The sequence below is a fragment of the Brassica rapa genome, chromosome A04, assembly GCF_000309985.2.
Source record: "Brassica rapa cultivar Chiifu-401-42 chromosome A04, CAAS_Brap_v3.01, whole genome shotgun sequence".
NCBI lineage: Eukaryota > Viridiplantae > Streptophyta > Magnoliopsida > Brassicales > Brassicaceae > Brassica > Brassica rapa.
In genome coordinates, this window is record NC_024798.2 from 15,019,279 (window position 1) to 15,041,099 (window position 21,821).

The 21,821-nt window shown below is 35.6% G+C and overlaps 4 protein-coding genes and 1 non-coding gene across 8 annotated transcripts; 3 read left to right on the top strand and 2 right to left on the bottom strand.

Annotated features, from left to right (window-relative positions):
• The first annotated feature begins 321 nt into the window (after positions 1 to 321).
• Positions 322 to 1,958, top strand: LOC103864806 (arogenate dehydratase 3, chloroplastic). The gene has a single exon (XM_009142579.3). The coding sequence runs from the start codon at positions 534 to 536 to the stop codon at positions 1,788 to 1,790; it is 1,257 nt and encodes a 418-aa protein (XP_009140827.1). The 5' UTR covers positions 322 to 533; the 3' UTR covers positions 1,791 to 1,958.
• A 4,498-nt stretch (positions 1,959 to 6,456) lies between these two features.
• Positions 6,457 to 8,213, top strand: LOC103864807 (histone deacetylase HDT4). 2 transcript variants are annotated; one of them, XM_009142581.3, is made up of 8 exons: positions 6,457 to 6,666; positions 6,802 to 6,872; positions 6,961 to 7,180; positions 7,293 to 7,340; positions 7,425 to 7,501; positions 7,638 to 7,694; positions 7,772 to 7,865; positions 7,957 to 8,213. In XM_009142581.3, the coding sequence occupies exons 1-8, from the start codon at positions 6,654 to 6,656 to the stop codon at positions 8,007 to 8,009; spliced, it is 633 nt and encodes a 210-aa protein (XP_009140829.1). In that variant the 5' UTR covers positions 6,457 to 6,653; the 3' UTR covers positions 8,010 to 8,213. The 2 variants fall into 2 exon arrangements, with proteins under 2 accessions (XP_009140829.1, XP_009140828.1); XM_009142580.3 differs by having other exon boundaries at positions 6,458 to 6,666; positions 6,961 to 7,195.
• Positions 8,214 to 9,166: 953 nt separating this feature from the next.
• TRNAG-UCC lies at positions 9,167 to 9,238 on the bottom strand. The gene has a single exon. It is a non-coding gene; the product is annotated as a tRNA-Gly (tRNA).
• Positions 9,239 to 9,484: 246 nt separating this feature from the next.
• LOC103864808 (UDP-D-apiose/UDP-D-xylose synthase 1) lies at positions 9,485 to 11,604 on the bottom strand. The gene is made up of 8 exons (XM_009142582.2): positions 11,329 to 11,604; positions 11,142 to 11,234; positions 10,936 to 11,043; positions 10,566 to 10,680; positions 10,346 to 10,479; positions 10,169 to 10,270; positions 9,989 to 10,081; positions 9,485 to 9,922 (listed from the first exon to the last, which is right to left on the bottom strand). The coding sequence occupies exons 1-8, from the start codon at positions 11,602 to 11,604 to the stop codon at positions 9,674 to 9,676; spliced, it is 1,170 nt and encodes a 389-aa protein (XP_009140830.1). The 3' UTR covers positions 9,485 to 9,673.
• A 2,249-nt stretch (positions 11,605 to 13,853) lies between these two features.
• Positions 13,854 to 21,677, top strand: LOC103864810 (syndetin). 3 transcript variants are annotated; one of them, XM_009142584.3, is made up of 25 exons: positions 13,913 to 14,341; positions 14,421 to 14,594; positions 14,686 to 14,760; positions 14,838 to 14,916; positions 15,037 to 15,101; positions 15,212 to 15,301; positions 15,571 to 15,660; positions 15,750 to 15,836; positions 15,919 to 16,002; positions 16,151 to 16,270; positions 16,730 to 16,758; positions 16,896 to 17,028; positions 17,356 to 17,877; positions 18,006 to 18,547; positions 18,638 to 18,701; positions 18,798 to 18,900; positions 19,055 to 19,239; positions 19,419 to 19,544; positions 19,838 to 19,908; positions 20,140 to 20,202; positions 20,432 to 20,504; positions 20,721 to 20,840; positions 20,969 to 21,046; positions 21,150 to 21,200; positions 21,307 to 21,677. In XM_009142584.3, exons 1-25 carry the CDS (start codon positions 14,240 to 14,242, stop codon positions 21,418 to 21,420), a joined length of 3,240 nt encoding a protein of 1,079 aa, XP_009140832.1. In that variant the 5' UTR covers positions 13,913 to 14,239; the 3' UTR covers positions 21,421 to 21,677. The 3 variants fall into 3 exon arrangements, 2 of the variants coding, with proteins under 2 accessions (XP_009140832.1, XP_009140833.1); XM_009142585.3 differs by lacking the exon at positions 13,913 to 14,341 and having other exon boundaries at positions 14,576 to 14,594; positions 15,042 to 15,101; XR_004457113.1 differs by lacking the exons at positions 20,721 to 20,840; positions 20,969 to 21,046; positions 21,150 to 21,200; positions 21,307 to 21,677 and having other exon boundaries at positions 13,854 to 14,341; positions 19,797 to 19,908; positions 20,432 to 20,471.
• Positions 21,678 to 21,821: the final 144 nt, after the last annotated feature.

A 21,821-nucleotide genomic window follows, 5' to 3' on the forward strand; every position in this document is an offset into this window, starting at 1 on the left:
GTTAATTAAAAATCTAGATCTTAATCACATTTTAATGTGACATTTGTTTTTAGAGACATAATCAAATGTTTGATAATTTTCTAAATTTTCTAGCATATATATAAAATTTAATAAAGTAGCAATGGATATGAAAGCAGATTTAAAAAAATTCGAAACAAATATATAAAAAGTTATAAACTAATTTATAGAAATTAATGTTTATAAAAAACTCCAAAATGATATTTTATTATTTATAGAAAAATCATGATTTTTGAGATTTTGCAAAACCTATACATCTTTTGGGATTTTTTTGGGGTGGGGGGGGGGGGAGGGTTTGGCCCACCACCAAGTCCAAGTGTTGTTTAACCAAACTAAACACACAACAACAACAAAGAAAAAAAAAACAAATGTGTTGTATATATGGTGGTAGGTGAAGGATCGTGAGAGGCAGGAGAGCACTCCACGCTCTTCTTCTCTTCTCCTATAACACACTCAACTTGTCTTCCTCCTTTAACAAAGCTTTTGAACATCATTCTCACACTCTCAATTCAACAATGAGAACTCTTCTACCTTCCTCTCCAATGCTCCGATATTCCCAATCTCCGGCGACGGTAACCCCCTCACGGAGACGCTTCATTCATTGCGGCAATAGATCCGACTCCTCCGCCATTGGCTCAAGCCGATCAGATTGGCAAAGCTCTTGGGCCATTCTCTCTAGCAAAGTCGTTTCTCAGGAACAATCCGAATCTCTACTCTCCTCCGTTAACGGTCACAGCAACGGCTCTCTGAATCTCGTACCGTTCGATAACAACTCGTTGGCTCCGAATCAGCAATCCAAGAAGACGACGCCTCTCAGCATTACGGATCTATCTCCCGCTCCGATGCACGGATCTAACCTCCGAGTCGCGTATCAAGGCGTCCCCGGCGCGTACTCCGAAGCCGCCGCCGGTAAAGCTTACCCTAACTGTCAAGCGATTCCGTGCGATCAATTCGAAGTCGCGTTTCAAGCGGTTGAGCTCTGGATCGCGGATCGCGCGGTTTTGCCTGTGGAGAACTCTCTCGGAGGTTCGATTCATCGGAACTACGATCTTCTCCTCCGTCACCGTCTCCACATCGTCGGAGAAGTTCAGCTTCCTGTTCACCACTGCCTCTTGGCTCTCCCCGGCGTGCGGAAAGAGTTCCTCACGCGCGTTATCTCTCACCCTCAGGGACTCGCTCAGTGCGAGCACACGCTCACCAAACTCGGCCTCAACGTCGCGCGTGAGGCCGTCGACGATACCGCCGGGGCCGCGGAGTTCATCGCCGCGAACAACGTCCGCGACACCGCGGCGATAGCGAGCGCACGCGCCGCGGAGATCTACGGGCTGGAGATACTCGCGGACGGGATCCAGGACGACGCGAGTAACGTCACGCGGTTTGTGATGCTGGCGCGTGAGCCGATCATACCGAGGACGGATAGGCCGTTCAAGACGAGTATTGTGTTCGCGCACGAGAAAGGCACGTGCGTTCTCTTCAAGGTGCTCTCGGCTTTCGCCTTTAGGAACATTAGCTTGACCAAGATCGAGTCGAGGCCTAACCACAATGTCCCGATCAGGCTCGTCGACGAGGCTAACGTCGGCACGGCTAAGCATTTCGAGTATATGTTTTACGTTGACTTCGAGGCTTCCATGGCGGAGGCGCGTGCGCAAAACGCGCTCTCTGAGGTTCAGGAGTTCACGTCCTTCTTACGTGTCTTGGGGAGTTATCCGATGGATATGACTTCTTGGTCACCATCGCCGCCTTCTTCGTCGTCATCTACATTATCATTGTAACACTATATTATCATACCACGTAAAATCATTGGGAGTAAAGTTTAAAGAAAATTTCAATAAGTTTTTGGGTGTTTTGTTTTTTGATATTTTTTGTTTAGCTCATTGTAGTAACTTGTCATTTTTTTTTCACTTTAATGGTTGATTGATGATGGATCTTTGTTTTGAGGAGTGCAGACGTGGATAAAGAAATACTCCGTTAGTGATAGTGACACTTGAAGGATAACTTCAATACCGTGAATCTGTAGTTCGATCCTTGTTGATAATTTAACATTGCATTTCTGAGACTATTCAGTCGGTTGACCTTGGTCGCTGGACACTGTGATTAATTCAAATAAAAAAGAATATCAATGTTCGGTTAGGTAGATGTAGTGCCGAATCAATTAATCGGAAATTAATCAAATAGTTATTTTTTGAATTTTATGTGATTTTAAGTGTTATATATTAAATATATTCTCTCATTTCGTAATTCTTGTGTGGCGTAGTGGTACATCGCTTCTTAAAAGAACAACATGGTTCAAAGCTCATTTCTTTATTTTTCTTTGTTAATCTTGTGTTTTAAGTCTAAATACTATAAATCTATGATCTAACATGCGACTTAGAACTTAAAGTCTACAACAAGAAGATTTTTTTAAAAAAAATCCGATAACTATACGTTTCGAAGCAAATCACCACGGTCGACTTTCCGGTGAGTAATCGGCCAAGTTGAGAGATTTTTCGAAGAGGAGTGAATATACATACTCCGTACCACAATTATCCTTTAGAGCTTTTTCTCTCATCTCTATTCCCTTTCTAATACAAAGAACAGAGAGAGAGCTTTCGTTTTTGTTGGTTTGCCGATCCTCTCCGGCCTCCACTCTTGATTATCGAGTTTTTGACTCTCGGTTGGAGTGACTTCCATACCACCTCATCGTGAGCTTTGTTTCCGGGAAACAGTGGCTCATAAAGCACCAATTTCGCCGACTTTGGTTTGATCACCGCTTCTCGTTTCACCTGTTTCACCGACTTTCGATATGATCCTCTTTTTCTTCCTCCCCTTTCTTTAAGGTCGTTTCATCTTCAACCTAAACTTTATCTACAATGAAGATTGCTTATTTTTGCTGGAAGATCAAAGTTTTTTTGATCGATTGATGATGATGCTTATCCTTTTAGAAATGACGATTCGTCAGACTAAGTTTCTGGAGTTAAATTTCTATGACGGCTGCTTGGCTTGAATGGCCTCCGCTGATGGCGGAGTTTTGATGATCATCTTTTCTGGCTCTGGCGGAGGAAGTTAGCCCCCGCCTTGACACGTGTTCTGAGAACATGTCATTTCCTCCCCTATAATTTACACTTGATGGGCTTACGGTCCCAAATTTTGTTAATGTGTCCTCCCCTATGTAGTTTTATGATTTTCTAGAAAATATAGTATAATTCACTTTTTTTTTATCATAGAAACGTCTTAACCACTATATTTTCGTTCATTACATATTCTTAGATTCGAAAAATATCTGCTTTTTGGTTTTATGACTATCTCCCATTCAAATCTATACAAATTTATGCAAAAATATATTTCTCGACTTTGAAACTTCTCTCACACACATACTCCAAATAACATAAAATATGTCTTGATTGTGAAACTTTCAAAAAAAAAATATTATGTCAAAATAAAGTTTAAATCATTTTTCAGAAAAAAGTAAGTTAAAATATTATAAAACGACTAACAAAAAGTACCTGCAAGAAATTAACTTAATATCTAGGTTATTTACTTGAAAAATTAACATATATAATTGTAATTAAATATTAAAATATTATAAATTTCCATCTAAATAAAATTGATTTAAGATTTCTTACTACAAGATAAGATGATGTCTTAGAAAGATATAAATATTCTAAGCAATCTTATTTGTCAAAATAAAATATAAATTAGTACAAAAGACTAACAAGATAGAACTGACCTAAATTAGATTAATATTTATGCTACTTCTTTAAGAATTTAACATCAAAAATATTTTTTGTTAAATATTAGAAATAGTAAAATTCTATATCATTTGAAACAAAATGGTAATAAATATCTAAAGAATAAAATTTAAAACTATTTAAAAGGTACTAAATTAATAATTAGAATGATATTATGTAAATAAACATAAAAGTTTCACTAACATGAAGAAATAAATTAAATCTTTAAAATTTTAAAAATCATATATGTTAATAAAAAAATACAAATCAGCATAAATATATATTATAAGATGAAAAATTATGAATTTAATAAGTCGCTTACAGTTTTTGATTACGCTCAATAAATTGCATTACAAAGATTTTCTTAATTGTTACATCCAGTCTATCAATATACCGTAAGATTTTTCCATTTTTTACTATAATGTTATACAAAAATAAGTTTGTGTAAAAAACAATTTAGGTTAAAGCATCACTAATCAATGCATTGTGAGAATTTTTTATAAATTTTTCAAAAAAATCTAATTTGCTTCTCGCTATTCCAATTCCATTTTAAACTGTTTAATAATTAACTTACGAATAATGGAAATATGTTTCTACACTTAACATACAAATAATATTGTGAGGTTATACATTTTCTACACAATACCGATGACTAATATATCTGCATATGTGTAATATAATCTATCGGAAGTAGTGTAATGTAAAATCTAAACATGGAATCGTTCATATTCAAATCTCCTGAAAATTCACATTTTTTTATTATAAATAATTATTTACAAAATATTAAATACCAAACAAATTTTAATATTGATAATGAGTTATAATTTGACGCTTTCAAAAGCCAAACCAAACCAAAAGGCAAAATAACTAAACCAAACTAAATCCAATTTTATAAATAGTCGAACGATTCTTATATTTCTTAAACCAAAAACCAAAAATCACAACCAAAGAAGAACCAAACCAAATACCAAAAATACAATTTGGAATCAAACCAAAAGCTGAACATCTATGCTTAAGCATATTAATGAACAAACATACATGTTACAAAATTTGTTAACAAAAATAATGTATACACTTTCAAAAGTGTGGGTCAAAATCTAGTGTTTCATTAAAGGGTGAATATACACATAGGGTTAACTAATTTATACTTAGGGTTTTGAGTTAAGGTAGCCCTAGGCATTCGGGTATTCGATTTGGTTTCGGGTAGGAACTATTCAGTTCCAGGTGTATCAGGTAAATCATTCTTATACTCAATAGGTACTTATGAGATTTCGGTTCGGTTTCAGTTTGGTTTTGGTTCGGTTTCTGGTACCCGTTTAATATATGATCAAATATATATATATATATATATATAGATATATATAATATATTAGTTAACATGTTAATCTAAGTGGTATATTGGTTACACACTTGCATATCCGTTAACCCAACTAGAGTTCGAGTGACTAAAGAGTTAGTTTTGTAAGTATTTACTATATTTTAATATAGAAATAGCAAATATATATGTATAATATAAGAGAGTACATAAAAGATAATATTGTCTAGTGGTAACAATGTTTTTACTTTTTCTATCCAGGCCGGGTTCGAGTGGGTTGATGACAATTTACCTTATATCCAATAGTCAAATCTTCTTTTTCGGATATTTGGGTATTCGTTCGATTCTCGGTTCAGTTCTTGTTTTGGTTCGGTTATTCGGATATATAAATATAGGAACCATTCGGGTATTTGAGGGTTTTTTGTCCGGTTTTGATTTCGGGTAATTAGGTTAGGTTTCAGTTTGGTTTTTCGGTTCCAATTTTTTTGCCGAGGGGTACGTTAAGGGATGGCGTTTTTGGGGGTGAGATTTAAACTTTTTTATACTAAATAAATAATAAAATTTTGAAAATAATTTTTTTAAAATGTTTCATAAAACATTTTCAAATATAAACCGAAAATTTCGAGAATACCGATGACTAATATATTTGCATATGTGTAATGTAATCTATCCAAAGTAGTTTAATGTAGTATCTAAACATGGAATCGTTCATATTGAAATCTCTTGGAAATTCACATTTTTTTAATAAATAATTATTTACAAAATAATATATACCAAACAAATTTTAATATTGAAAATGAATTATAGCTTCAAATTTAAAGATTTATTGAATTGTTTTTATTGGTCTACAAAATTTACAGATTTAACATTTATGAAAAATATATATTTATATGAAATGAATGTTATTTACATATTCTTCAAATAATAATTTAAAAATTCAATCAGATGATGTATACAAAAATATGTGATATACATAAAATTATAGAAAATATTATTATTTTATTAATATAAATCATTTGAACTTTTAATAATTTTTAACATGATTAATAGCTATAAGATTAATAGAACTTCGGCTATATTTACATATAAAATATATATTAAAATATAAATTAATGATATTCCTAACAAAAATAATTAATTTTTCAAAACATTTCACTCTAATTTATCAAATATTATATCAAAACAAATAAAATTTATAATATAAACATAAAATATAATTAATTTGTTTTAAACTTTGAAGTTTGAGTTATATTTAACATTAAAATTATGTAAATTTTATAGACAAACAAACTGTATATAGCACGGTAAAACCTCCAATTATATATATAAATTCATTAAGTATATTATTTATAGAATTTAACCGTTCTAATTTTTAACACGAAAGTTCGAATGCGAAAAATGACCTCGGAGATAAAATCCATCAAACAAGGCTGGTCCTAAATAGGCCATTACAAAGAAAAGCCCATTAAATAGCTAAACCCCAAAAAAAGTTGCATTCAAAACCCTACCTGCAACCTTATAAAATAAGCGGCTCCGCTCTAATCATTTTTTCAAACGAACTCTTGAACCCTAATCTCTTCTTCATCTTCAAGCAGCCACCTCTTTCGCCAGCTATGGAGTTTTGGGGTAGGAACTTGTTTTGTCCTTATTGCTTATGTCTGTTCATTGTCTTGTGTTATCATTTTGGGTTTTAGTTTGGGGATAAAGTGAAAAGTGTGTTCTGTTTCAAAACATTTATCTTCCTGTGTGCTTATGTTGTAGGTATTGAGATTAAGCCTGGAAAGCCCACCAAGGTGGAACAAGAAGATGGTTACATGATCCATGTCTCTCAGGTCTGTTATCAATATTAATCTAATGTCTTTTCTTGAAAGATTCTTCTGTTAGTGTTTTGATTGTTTTGTGGCTTGTTCTGTGTTTCAGATTGCAATTGGTGAGTTCAACAAGGTTGGAGATAAGACTGTTCAGGTCTTTGTGAAGGTTGGTGGTGATGATAAGCAAAAGCTTCTCATCGGAAACCTCTCTCAGAAGGTTCCTCAAGTTTTGCTTGATCTCTTGTTTGAGCAAGATTTTGAGGTCTCGCATGAGTGCAAAAGCACCAGTGTCTATCTTCTTGGTTACAAGACCGTTGATCCTTTGGATGGTGAGGTCAACTCTGGTGAGGTCTAAGGTTTCGATACTATAATGGTTTTTTTTATGAATGTATTGAAAGCTGGAAGCTAATCTTTTAACTTTTTTTTTTTTAACTTTTGCAGATTTTGATTCAGAGGATGAGGATATTCCCATGGATATGTTTCAACGTGGTGAGTTTATTTTAGTATTGTCACTGTCTTGAAGTTTACTTTGTGGATTTGTTATGAATCTTAACTTTGTCATTTTTTATTCAGAATTGGAGAAATCAAAGGCTAATGGGTTGAATGGTCAAAAGGCCAACCTTGAAGATGATGAAACTGACTCTGATGAGGTAGATTTTACCTGTTTACTTATCAATAGTGCAAATTTTAATATCTTATGAGTTGTGAGTCAATAAATAAGTTGGAAGCTATGATCTTTGATTTTCTGTAATGTAACGCATGTTTTCTTCTGTTTATTTGGATTAGATGGGTTCGGATGAGGATGAGGATGACTCAGAAGAAGAAGAGGATACACCTGTAAAGGTATTTTTTTCTTACAAACTATCTCTTGACAATTAGAGATAGCGAACATTTTAATGAATTTAATGAATCAAAAATAGGTTGCGCCTCCGAGCAAGAAGAGACCAAATGGTGGAGCAATGAACAACAACAACACAGTTGCATCAAAGAAAGCCAAAGTTGCAAATCAGCAAGGTAACTAAAACTCGAGATAGAGAGATTAAAAGCGCATAAGTTTGAATGTGAAGATTGGACTAATGGTTGGTTTTAAACTGATTTGGTGTAGGAGGGCATAAGGGGCACAAGTGTGGCGGTGTTCATCCTCCAAAAAGAAACTAGAGAGAGAGCCAAGTCTCATTTTTTTCATATGAAGTTTTGATAGTATTTATTTCCCTGTTGGTGAATGGTTGAGTTACTTGTGAGGATTTTGGATTTTGTTAAATCATTCAAATATGTTTTATGTTGTTGTCTGCGATGTCACTGGTTTTAAATGAAGTATGTTTTTTTGTTATTTACTGATTTCAAATGAATGGTTATGATATGCTCTTTGCCTTGGTGAATTTGCCAAAACGGGTACAATGTGGACTCGGAACTTGATGCAATACTAGACGAAGAATAATTATTTAGGCTAAAAACACCATCGGTTTGTTATATTATAATTTAGGTACAGAATATTCTTTTATTGATCATTTTACAGTTTATAAACTTAGTAATCCATCCTTGGCTAATGTTCGGGCATTATGACTTCGTATAGGTAACACAGAATTACAGACCAGTTCGAAGAAAAATTTAGGGGATATTCCTAATGAATACCTCATTCAGATGGGAATGGAGAGAATTTGGTTACTTTGGTCTCATTCAGTCAATGTTATGATCATGTAAAAAGAAAACCCTCAGCTTATAACAAGTCTTATCTCCTTAATTTCAGGTGAAGAGTTCATGGTTTCGTGCATCTATACTTCCAATTTTCAAAGAAATAGAACTTTGCTTTGGGAAGAAATCAGATCATTGAAGGATAGTTTTAATGCTGGTAGTGTTCCTTCCTTGGATTGTATTGGGTAATTTCAACGAAATATTGGGTATTAGATGAACACTCTTGTGGAAAGTCATGCATGTTAGATGTCTCAAACCTTAATTTTGAACTGTGAGCTTACTGACCTGGTTTATGTTCGCCTTATTAAGTTCACCTAGTGGAATCAATAGGACGAGGGTCCAACTGGGAAGAAACTTGATTGTGAAATGATAATATTCCCATTTCGACAAAAGAAATTATAAAATTTTTTTTTTATAAAGTGTTCATGTTCAACTTTTCTTTCAAACGTATCATAAAATAACATTTCTCAAAACTAAAAAAAGGTTACTTTTTAGAAGAAAACGACATTTACTTCAGAATACAAATTAGATACTTAGTTTCTTTTATTTAAGTGTTAATAACCTTGTCAGTTATGCGACCAAACAGAGAAACAAACAAATTCCACAACAAAAAAAACTTTTATTGCGTCTGCCGGGAGTCGAACCCGGGTCTATTGCTTGGAAGGCAATTATCCTAACCGTTGGACTACAGACGCTATTACGTTTGTTATGCTCCTTTCAAATAAATTAACAAAAGAAAGAAAAACAAACCTAATCTGAGGACCGGGAAATAAAAATTCTGAGTTAGTGCAATACGAGCGTACAACAGATGTGTACTTTTATGAAACGAATCATCCCCTTAAAATACTAACACAACATTTCTGTCTAATTCATTCGCCACAAATGATTAACAATGTGCTTTCCGACAGACGCAACATACATGGCCAAAGACACCAGCTGAGAGGAGAACAAAAAATAGACGGTATACTTGAAACGGCGAACTAGCGTAATGTAATAATATTGTTTTCTTAACAAGAAATGTAAAAAAAAAAAGAGTCAATGAGATGTGAAAAAAAACAAAGAATCGAATAGAGTTCTTAAAAATGCCAAATCAGGGCGTCTGTGTTGATAACTGGGGGACTTGTAACATTTTAGGAAGCTACTGGTTTGGATGTTGCCTTCTTCACAGCTTCTGCGTAAGTCCTATGCTGATAGGTTAAGGTCGATTCCAGCAAGTCCCACAGAGATGTCTTCGGGTTCCATCCAAGTTGGCGGTTGATGATGGTCATGTCTGGGATTCTCTTGTCACTGTCATCATAACCTTCCCCGTAAAACTCTTTTGAGCTTACATCCACCGTCGGGCTCTCTATTGCTCCCTCTCCACTCACTTTTGCGTATACCTGAAACATTGTTTCATTTTCAGAACCAATAAAGAGAAAAATGTAACTTAAACTAATCTTCCTCACCTTGGTCATCATTTCAGCAAGCTGTCGTACTGTGACTTCGTTGTTCGGGTTGCCTACATTGAATATATGCCCATTGGCCCTCTCGGGGTTTTCCTGAAACACAAACACGCAATATCAATGCAGGTTAACAGTTTGTAAACGAAAAGCACGAAGGATGGTATTAGCCAATAGAACACTCACGATCATCAAAAGAACAGCTTCGATAGCATCCTTGATGTAGATAAAAGTTCTCTGTGATTCTCCACCGTCCACAAGCTTCAGAGGCTCACGGCGAAGAAGATTCTGGAAGATAGCAACACATTAGCTCAAAAACTTGCATTAAACTAAAATTCGATAAAGACACGGATTTGTACTTACATTACTAAAGCAGGCGAGAACACGGGGGACACCTTCGCTAGGACCATCAATGCCGGGGATGAAATCCATCCTAGGTCCAATCCAGTTAAAAGGTCTCACAATGGTGAACTCCAGTCCATTCTCAGCACCCTCAGCTGTCACAAGAAACAAGTGAAGTGAAACCTTTTTGTCCTTACCACATTATATAAATTCACATGTCGTCTTATAAGAAAACGCTTACCGTAAACGAGTCTCTCAATCAACTGCTTTGCACACGCGTATGACCACCTTTGCTTCTCAATTGAACCAAATATGCAAGGGGAAACATCTTCTTTAAGAACATAGAAAGAAGGATCCTGTAAAAAGAACCACAAATCAAATTTTTGTAAACAACGTAGCAAGCATTTGTAAGCAACTGCTTTTCTACATACTCAAGATCCCATATAATAATAAACAGACTTCCATGTGTAACTGATAAAACTAGTTCGCAAAACTCTCAACTGAATACAATTCTTTTTTCCCTTTTAACAAGATCTACTGAGTCATCCATAGTCTAAATCATCTAACAGTGACATTCATAAGAGAATAAAAAGTAGAAAGCGAGGCCTGACCTCGCGTAGAGGATGATCCTTGGGAAGGAAGCTTCCAATGGTTTTACCATAAATTTCACAGGTAGAAAAGTGAATGAGACGCTTGTTGTTCTCAGAGCAGTACTTAACCTACACACCCCAACACACCAACCAATCAAATTACAACTACTACTAAGCTCTATTCTCCACAATTCTATGAACTGCTTTCAAAGCAAAGAAACACATACAACTGGAAGCGCGTCAATGAAGTTGCTGTAGATGGTATCAAGAGGACGCGTATTGTAATCAGCCGGAGTACAGATCGCCGCAAGATTAATAGTCTGCAAAGCAACAAAAGCACATCAAAACTAAGAGAAACGGATTCAGATCTGACTCTTTCAATCATCAATTCATTTTGTTATTGGCGATACGTACCAGATCCGCCATCTTGACGAGTCCTTCGAGCCTGGAATCATGCTTGATGTTGATGCGATGGAACTGGATCCGATCTTTCCACTCGGCAGTATCCGGCTCCAGCAAGTGCTTGATCTTGTCGTTGTACACGTCGAGCGCGAGCACCTTGTGCGGAGTCTCCGTTAGGAGCTTCTCGCAGAGGTGCGAGCCGATGAAACCTCCCGCGCCGATCATGCATATCGTCATCGGCTTTATCGGTTTGCCGTCCAGATCCACTCTACCGGCTCCGTTCGCCATTTGTAAGTTTGAGATCAGAAAACGAGAATCCCGCGCTTTCTCTCTCTACGAGATAACGATTGGCTGTAAAGAGTAGAGAGAGAGAGAGTGGTGACGGTGGAGATATTTATGAGGGGAGAGAGGAGCATGTGAACGGAGGCAAATGTTCGTCAAAATATCCAAATCTCACTCTCTCTGCACTGGCGCGTCTATAAAAAAAACTTTAAAAATGATAAAATTTTCGTATTTTTTAAATTATTTATTTAAATATTTATTTCTATTTTTATATATAAAAAGTGAATCTATAAGATTTTTTTACCTTTTTAATGAGATTTGTTTTGATCATTTTCTTCTTTTACATATTTTTTGGTCAAAAATACTCTTGTTAAGTTTTTTTTGGAAGATCTACTTCTTTTTCTTTAGGTTTTAAATTTATTCTGTTTTTACTGGAAATAATGTTATAATTCTATTAAAAATTAAAGATTTTTTTTAAACTGTTTGTTTACATGATTCACATTTTCAAGTGTTTATTTGTTGTAAAAGTTATATATCCATTTTGAGTTAGTATATTTTCAAACTTTACATACATATTAAAATATATGTATAAAATTATAAATACATAACTTCTGTTGTCAACAAAGTTAGTAAATAATATTCATAAACTCAGTTAGTTTTATTAAATTATCAATTTATATTAACACGTAAAATATAAAAATTTACTTTAAATAGTTTAAACTGATTTTCACTTTTCAGAAATACACCTAATCAAAAATATATTAACGTTTGAACTAAGGATCTACTAATTTTTTTTATGATTTAATATGAGGTATAGATTTAGTTTATGAAAATAGTTAACCCAACCACTAAATCGCACAACTTGAGAGGTATTTTGGTAGGACAAGATGTTTTTGCCAAAAGGTATGAGATGTATCATAGGCTCATACAGTATGATTAACATATAAAATGATCCTTGGTTGTCTCCCAACTCACCTCTCCGCCCTACACCTCGTACGCTGACTAACAAGAACATGAGAGTCTCTGACCTCATTGATCCTATTTTTAACTTTTGGAATCTCACGGCGCCAAACTCCACTTGCCTCAGTATGAGGATCAAATTAGATTGATCATCCTGATTCATTCAACATGCAGGATGAACTAGTCTGGTTAGTCTTAAAATCCGAAACATACTCTACTAAATCAGGTTATGCTCTCCTGAAAATCAACTTTGAATCACCTAATCTGGAGTTTAATTGAAAATTTGCATCTGGAATGTTAAAAAAATTCCAACACTGAAAACTTTCTATGGAAACTTAAAAATAGAGCTATTGCAGTTGGATCCAATCTTGCTGCGAAAGCTCTGTATGGTGACTTCCGATGCAAGCGCTGTGGTCAACAGAAAACAGACCTTCTTCTCTTTCTTCAATGTCCTTTTGCTAATCATATATGGAATTTAGTCCCAGCTCTTTATACTCCACCAGCTCAGCACATTGACTCGACTCTCTTCATCAAAACATGAAGATGATTAGTTTACCTCTTATGGGGCTTGATGATGCTTTTTTGTTTTCTTGGTTGTTATGGTACCTGTAGACTGCAAGAAATAAACTGGTTTTCGAACATACCCTACTCTCTGAACACAAAGTTGTTACCTTCGCAGTCAAGGAAGCTCGCGCATGGCAGAATGCTCAAGAGCTCAAGTCCTCTCTCTCTCTCCTGATCACCACTAGTAAGTCTTACCAACTCATTTCCTTGCCCACATAACCACATTGTTTTGTTGATGCAGCATAGAGTTTGGCGACACAATTGGGTTTTAACAACCATGTATTTGGTGTTACCCGGTCCATGTCCTCAAACTGCATCCACGTCTACTCTGCATTCATTGCAAATATATAATTAAAAATACATCATTTCGGTTATCAACAAATTTAATAACTAATATTCATAAATTCAGTTAATTTTATTAAAATTACCAATTTATATTAACTAATAATATATATAAAAAATTGCTTAAAATATCCTAAATTTATATTTTAAATTCTAAGGTCTAGTAATTACCGTTTAGGATTTATTACTTAAAAAGTGGGATTTAGTTTATAAAGTTATAAATAATTTTTAAATATTTATAAAAGATTTAGAATGATTTTTCTTATAATAAACCTAAAATATTTATGAAAATAATTAAATTTGAAAGTAATAACAAATTTGAGGTATAATTAGAATTTTCATTTCTTTTTATAACTCATAATCAACTTTTCATTAACCAGCATAGGAAAACATAATTTTCACATTTTAAATCTGATAAATGTATCTATTTTTCACTTTTTTTAATCCAAAATACCCACCATTTTCTCAGTTCAATTCTGATTTAGTTCGAGTAAGAGATGAATAGGAGCATCAATACATAAATTTGGAAGAAAGTAAAAGAAGTGGGCGTTAATCAAATACCATTCTGTTGGGCAAACCAAAGGCACTAGAACACAAAACAAAAGATCAAATTTCAACCTCTTCAGACCTCTCTAGATCCTCTTCATCTCCGCGCCTCGATCTTAGTTTCAAGAATCTGGACAACGCCTTCCCGTTCCGATCTACTGACGATGATCTGGAAATGAGATGCAGCCTATCCTGTTCCCAGCGGCGATCTAAACGACGTTGAGGAGGCATGGATTTCTCCAAAGTCGGCGAAAAGTTCCTCAGCTCTGTCAAGTCCGCTAAATCCCTCGGACTCCTACCCTCTTCTTCCTCCTTCTCTGATCGCCCTGAGGTTGAGCTTACTTGTTTCACTCTCTATTGGTTTTAAACTTTTAATTGAATTTAATTGAAAAAATTAAATTGCTGTGTAGATTCCGGCACGTGCTACGGCCGCAGCTGCTGTTGCTCGTGCTCTGGCTGGACTTCATCCTGATCAGAGACTGAGTATATCGTCTGCTGCTACTGAGCTTAGCTCTATATATGGTAACAGTCACAGACCTCTTCCTCAAGAAGTTGAGGAGCTTGAGCAAGGCTTCTATCAAGAGGTGTGTGTGTGTGGCATTCCATCACTGTATTTCTATTTTTTTGGTTATTGTGAGGTATATAATTTCAGCATACTATCATTTCATTGTGTAGGACTTTGATCCAGTAAGGCATATTCTGGAGAATGTGCCAGATGATCAAAGTGAACTTGCTTTTTTTGAGAAGCAGGTACTAGATCCTTTCTCAAGTAATTGATGTTAAAGTGTTAATTTATCAACAGATTAAAAGGTTTGTCTACTGTATAGGCCACCCTGAGGTTGGTGCAGCTAGATAGAGTGGCGGAAGATCTGTCTCATCATGTTATGGAGCATCATGAAGTAATGGGTGAGTACCTAAATTTGTAAAGATTCGTCTTCTTTTTTTCTCTCTTAGGAGGAACTGATGTTAACTGGGAAGACCATACGTATTCTGTTTTTGTGAATACTAATATTCACTTTTGGTTAGTGAAGGGGATGAATTTGGTTAGAGAGTTGGAGAAAGATTTGAAGATTGCTAATGTCATCTGCAAGGTAAGGAATTATTCTAAGTTTACAAAAAGCCAAAGCAATGGTTTCATTTTCTGTTTTGCATGTTGTTGGTTTCGCCTTGCTTTTGACGGTTTTTGTTGTGTTATTGCCAGAATGGAAGACGGAATTTGACTTCTTCCATGAATGAGGCTTCAAGAGATCTTATTGTACACACCCATTCCAAGAAGAAACAAGCTCTTCTGGTATGCTCCCCCTATTTATTTTAGACATCTAGCCTTCACTGATCGTTTCTGCAATCTATTTCTTGAAATTTTGTCCATGCTTTATAGTTTCCTGCTGAAACTCCGCTAGCATGATCAGAAGTTTATGTACAAATTTATTCTGCAATATTGCCTATGAGCAAGTGGCTAATACTGTTAGGACAAGGACCCAAGCGTCTGATTATCTTATAAATATTGTGAAGACTCTTTCTTGCTATTATGTTACCTTGTAATTAGAACTCTACTTGCAGGATATGCTTCCTATATTAACCGATCTTCGCCATGCAAGAGTAATGCAGTCAAGTCTTGAAGACCTTGTTGACGAAGGAAACTATTGCAAGGTATATTTAGTTGTTTTTTGGTATAAGAATTGTGGTGATATTATGCTAGGAACTAACAAATTACCAGGAAATGTATTCCGTTTATGTAGGCATTTCAAGTTTTATCTGAGTACTTGCAGCTTCTTGACAGTCTATCTGAGTTTTCAGCAATCCAAGAGATGACCCGTGGTGTTGAGGTAGTTAGAACTTATCCATGACCAGCTGTTGTCCTCGTAATTTTATTTGTCAGTCGTTTAAGTTTCTCATACTCTTTTCAAGGTTTGGTTAGGAAGAACTCTTCATAAGCTGGATTCACTTTTGTTGGGCGTTTGCCAAGAGTTCAAAGAAGATAGTTATGTAATGGTTAGTAATCTAAGTCATTCTCTTGTTTATCTCTCTCCTTCAAGATTTAATGAAAAAAAGATTGGATTCTTGGCCCTAAATTTAGTTGGAGAACTAGAAATATGATTCAGTGGCAATAGTTAACTTTTTAATGTGCTCATACTTTTAGGTCCTTGACGCTTACGCACTGATCGGTGATGTCTCTGGTCTCGCCGAGAAGATACAGAGCTTCTTTATGCAAGAAGTTATCTCAGAAACACACTCAGTCCTAAAGACCGTTGTTGGGGAGGTATGTGAGCTAGATATTCAATTGTGGGTGGCTCCTATAGACGATGTTTAGGTAGTGGATGTAGCCGTACTTGGATGGTTGGATGTATTGAGCCTGCTGCTGTGTATTGCAATTATTTATTTATCTAAAAAAATTTCTGGTGTATAGCGCAAGCGTTTTTCCTTGTTGCTTAGATGCCAACATTTGAAAATAGTAATATATGTTTAGATAAATTATTGAATGCTTAGCAAGTGTGGTTTTCTGAAAAGATGAGATCACTCATATTTTGAAATATAAGGATGGTTACAATTGATTTTACACGTTATAATCTATCTCCGGTTCATTCTGCATGCAATCTTTGCCATATGCGTCAATGCTTTTCACCTCATTCTACTGAGCACTTACATTAGTTTATAAAGGTCAAAATGTCAAAATCAATCAGATTATTGATCTTGTGAATGATTCCCTTTTTTTTTGTAGGATAACACTGCTGCCACCCAATTTAGTAGGTATGCTCTATGTTCCGGAGTTATCTGGTACCTATTAGGCTATTACAGTACCGAACAATCACTTTTAATATTCTTGCTGATATGGTTTGTTCCAAAAAAAAAAAGAATTCTTGCTGATATATTTACATTGATTTCAGACTTACATACAGCGATCTATGTCTTCAGACACCAGAATCCAAGTTTAGGCAATGTCTTTTGAGAACACTAGCTGTGCTATTTCAGTTAATATATTCGTACCATGAGATAATGAGTTTCGCTCCAGAAAAGAAGGTTGGTTCCATTCCCTACTTTAGTTTGATTTCTTTGTTAACATACAACTATGTGGGTTATTTTTACCTCTCTTTAAGCACTCCATGTCAAGGAAGTGGTCGTTCAAGAATTTTGATAAGTTCTTTGATTTTAGTACGATATACTTTTATTTTACTCCCTTTTGTCTCGAAAGATAATGGGTCGTAATATCATGTTTTTGATGGCTTATGTGCTCGGTATCTTAACCATTGCCAATTTCCTTTAGGTTCTTTTCTGTATTTTGTCAGCGTCAATCTCGTTTTAATATCATTAATATTTTCTAAGGGCAAAGCTTCTGAACTGGAACAGGTTGAAAGCTATAGCTCAACAAGTTTTGCATCAACTCCAAGGATTGATTCAGTTTCAGATACTTCTTGCGACCCACAGGATGGTGGTCTCTCTTCATCCATGAGTTCAGCAGGCGTACCCAACATTTCTGCTGAAGAGACTAGTGAAAGAGAAACCTCCATTCCCGTAAAGCAAGCGTCTAATAATGCAATAGACGACTCTAGGGATTTTGGAGAAACAGAATCTAGTGGCGAGTCACCATGGTACTATCTACGAAAAGAGAGTGCTGCTCTTGTTTCAGAAACTCTGCAAAGAGGACGCAGAAATCTCTGGCAACTTACAACAAGCCGTGTGTCAGTTTTGCTCTCGTCCCCAACTGCTTCTTCAACAAGTATGCATCAGTTCCTAAAAAACTATGAAGACCTGAGCGTCTTTATCCTTGCTGGGGAAGCGTTCTGTGGTTTTGAAGTTCTTGATTTTAGGGAGAAGCTGAAGGGTGTATGCGAAAACTATTTTACTGCATTTCATAGGCAAAGCGTGCATGTAAGTGCAGTTTCATAATTCCAATTGGACTGACATTGCCAATACCACATACCTTGTTACTTTCATGCATCACCTCTCCTACTTTATATCTTGAAGGTAAAAAAATGTTTGGTTTTTCTCCCTAACAGGCGCTCAAAATGGTCCTGGAGAAGGAGACGTGGACGAAACTGCCACCTGGTACTGTGCAAGCTATTAATTTTGCCGGTCTTGTGGGGGATGGGGCTCCCCTAATTATGTCTTCCCGAAATGCCACTGGTTCTTCCAGATTCGCTCACTCGAGTAAGTCAAATGACTCGATTGATCCTAGTGGGAACAGGAGTGGATTCTCATATTGGTTGAAAAGTGGAAACCCTTTCTCAGCAAAGTTAAATTACTATAGAGAAGACCAAGACTACTCCTCTGTCAATGGAGCTGCCTCTGGAGATTCTGAAGGGAATGATAGTATTCACGAGGATGTTGTAAATCCTAAGATAAGAGATGCAAAACGCATTAACGGAGGTAGTCCCGTTTCAGGAGATGAAAACGAAGACCTTCATGCCGACTATATTGACGAGGATAGTCAGCTTCCAAGACGGAGCTTTACACGTAGTGTATCAAGGAGTGCTTCTTCACATATCAGTACTAATGATGATTTGACGGCTCAAACAGGATCCTCGCTTTGTCTTCTAAGGTAATATGCGGTTTAGCAAATGCTTGAAATTAGAATGATCACATATTTTCCCTTTGTGATACGGAATTGTGATAACTGTGTTTATCTTAGGTCGATGGATAAGTACGCGAGGCTTATGCAGAAACTAGAAATTGTTAATGTGGAATTCTTTAAGGTACCAATCTAATTGTATGAACTCTGCAGGCTTCTTTACTATTCTTCCTGGATTTCTCTTCTAAAGTATCTTTTACACATGTTTGGAATTCTGTAGGGAATATGCCAATCGTTTGGGGTCTTTTTCTATTTCGTGTATCAAGTATTTGGTCAAGAAAATACGAATTCAGGTGGAAAAGGAGGTGCCGACTCTTCCAACCGTGAGTAACTGATTCGTTTCCGTTGACGTTCCTCTCTGTTTGTATTGTTGCTCCCGACCTGCTTCAATATATATGCTATAGCTTTTAAAGCTACAATGTCCTTGAAAAACCATTTTGCTCAACATAGAATATATTTCAAAATTTTGAAATGCAGATCGTTTGAAAAGCTGCTTATCCCGGATATCACAAGAGTGTGAGCAATGGATAAAGCCTCAATTGTCATCATCACCATCTTCTTCACTTTCCTTCCCCAACACAGTCCCTAGTCTTGCGGATGTGACTCCAGCGAGTCCCATAAAAACATCTGGTCACGTATCAGGCACATCTTTTAGTCTCAAGGTATAACTTGGGGCTAAGTTTTTGTCAATCTGATAACTTCAATTAATATTGTTTTGTCTAGTAGACCTTAAGATAAACTATTCCTACTCATTTACTTTCACTTATTTCATATATCAAGTATGAGAAGAGAAGAGCAGCTATAATAAAAGGTTTCTGTAACACATGATAATCACTTATAGGAAAGATGTGCTGCAGTGGACACTGTTTCTCTTGTGTCTCGAATACTGCATAAATCAAAAGCTCATCTCCAGTCTATGCTTATGTCAAGAAATGGCTCTCTGGTTGAAGACTTCTTTGGTCAACTGGTATGTGTCTCTCTCAGTTCTGATTTCTTATAAAATCTGGCTTGAGCGGAAATATATTGCCTTATTTGGTTGACAACAATAATACAGTCTTATTATACTAGACCTATGTAGCATCCAATAACTTCCGCCTCTTAAAAAAAATGCTTATGCAGGATGATCATGATTCATAAGTAGTTTCATTGTATTCCTATGTTATATTAATTTCTCAAATATATATATTATCAAAATTAGTTATATTCTATTATGTGGTAGCAAATATATCTGGAGTTGCATTAAGTGGAATGAATCTTCAGGTTGGTTCCGTACCTGATCTGACAGAGCATTTACATAGGACAACTGCAAGGATACTGCTGCATGTTAATGGGTAAATTGCTTATTTACTCAAGAATTGTTTTAGATGGATTGCATCTTTCTCCTCGCTTGTGCCTTCAATTCTTATTCTTACTGACCTCTGAATTTTTAAAACTGTACGTAAATTTATATACTATGAATGCAATCACTATGGTAAAGTCGAACCCTGGTTTCTATATTATTAATTGTCATTGGGGTGGGTATGTATGTCCATTCACGAATTGACCTTTTACTGATTTTGTAGATATGTCGACCGGATTGCTAATTCTAAATGGGAAGTCAAGGAGCTTGGTGTGGAGCATAATGGGTAAAATACTTCATTCAGTTACTCCATTTGCTGTTCTATACTTGTACCTGCAACTTCAATTTAATCATGAAATATTGAACTATTTAGATGTTCATAGTTTGTCATCATTGGCAAGCTGCCTACTCATTTACTAAGTTAACATTAAGATATTCAGTGCGGTTGATGCTCTTAAACTATATTCTGACCAGTTTACTTGGCCTATCGGGCTAAAACTCTTTGAATTAAACAGGTATGTTGATTTGATGCTCGGGGAATTCAAACACTACAAAACAAGGCTTGCTCATGGAGGCATTTCACAGGAGGTAAGTGACTCTCTGACCTCACCAGTAGTTGGCACCTGTTTAGCTTTTTCCTTCTGCTTTTTGTGTGTCACAGTCAAACCCTAACACATTCTGCTTCATAAATAATCAACAGACTGCCCGAACTCAATTTGATTAAGATATCAGATTAATGGGGATATTTCTTCTGAAACTATTGGGAAAGCTGTATTCATCTTGAACTCTTTTTTTCATATATAGGTCCAAAACCTCCTTCTGCAATATGGAGTTGAAATATTTGCAGAGATGCTGGTCGAAGGGTTCTCTCGAATAAAGAGATGTACTGATGAAGGACGTGCTCTCATGTCATTAGATATTCAGGTACCTTTCCCCTCTGTTTACCACTGTTATTTTCCTTTCCACTAGATGCGTCATTTGAACATGCGTTTGCGGTATACTTAATATGCACGGGAATGATTCTGGCGGACGTTATCTATCTTTTTTTGTAGGTCCTAATAAACGGGCTACAGCACTTTGTGCCAACAAAGGTGAAGCCAAAGTTACAGATAGTCGAAACATTTATCAAGGTAAGCAAACCAGAAACTCATATGAAAGTATAGCAGACTTGAGATCATAATATGCTGGTGATACACACTTAAAAATCGGAATCATCACTCATTTTTTTTGCAGGCATACTATCTGCCAGAGACGGAATATGTCCACTGGGCAAGAGCTCATCCGGTAAACAAACAAATCTTTCTTAATCTTTCTTAATCTTTATAATGTTTTGCGTAAATTAAATCGATGGGATAGAAGACTAATATGATTAAAATGTGTAAACATACAGGAATATACGAAAGCACAGGTCATTGGACTTGTGAATTTAGTAGCCACCATGAAAAGCTGGAAGAGGAAAACGCGTCTAGAAGTTGTGGATAAGATTGAATCAGCTGCTGCATAGATCAAATCTAAAAGCAACAACAAAGTAATTTTTTTACTTCTTTTCTCTGGTCTTGTTCTGTCTTTGCTTTTGGCTCTTACTTTTGCGTTTTGAACCGAGTGTGTAAATTTGAGGATAAGCCCTTCTTAGTTATCATCTTTCTTTTGCTTAATGGGGTTTGTGTAAAAGATCCTCCTCAAGTTGTACAGTCTTGAAGAGATTGTAACACACGGTTTCCTACATTTAAATACTTAATTAATGTCTCAGTATTTGTATTATCAGTTCCTTGAACCTTATTTTATAGTGCACAAAACCTTTTAGTCATCATGTTGTACCACTTTATGCTTTTGGATACTAATTAACACTCATCAACTTCAATTTTTTTTAATGTCATTATGATAGATGAATAATTCCTTTTCTTA

Coding starts and splice junctions, on each gene's coding strand:
- LOC103864807 (XM_009142580.3), top strand. Junction 7,196..7,292: donor GGATGGTGAGGTCAACTCTG/GTGAGGTCTAAG, acceptor TAACTTTTGCAG/ATTTTGATTCAGAGGATGAG. Junction 7,866..7,956: donor CAAAGTTGCAAATCAGCAAG/GTAACTAAAACT, acceptor GATTTGGTGTAG/GAGGGCATAAGGGGCACAAG.
- LOC103864810 (XM_009142584.3), top strand. CDS start 14,240: ATGGATTTCTCCAAAGTCGGCGAAAAGTTCCTCAGCTCTGTCAAGTCC. Junction 14,917..15,036: donor GGAGCATCATGAAGTAATGG/GTGAGTACCTAA, acceptor ACTTTTGGTTAG/TGAAGGGGATGAATTTGGTT. Junction 20,203..20,431: donor CTTGGTGTGGAGCATAATGG/GTAAAATACTTC, acceptor TGAATTAAACAG/GTATGTTGATTTGATGCTCG.
- LOC103864806 (XM_009142579.3), top strand. CDS start 534: ATGAGAACTCTTCTACCTTCCTCTCCAATGCTCCGATATTCCCAATCT.
- LOC103864808 (XM_009142582.2), bottom strand. CDS start 11,604: ATGGCGAACGGAGCCGGTAGAGTGGATCTGGACGGCAAACCGATAAAG. Junction 11,044..11,141: donor TCATTGACGCGCTTCCAGTT/GTATGTGTTTCT, acceptor TGGGGTGTGTAG/GTTAAGTACTGCTCTGAGAA. Junction 10,271..10,345: donor TTCTCGCCTGCTTTAGTAAT/GTAAGTACAAAT, acceptor GCTATCTTCCAG/AATCTTCTTCGCCGTGAGCC.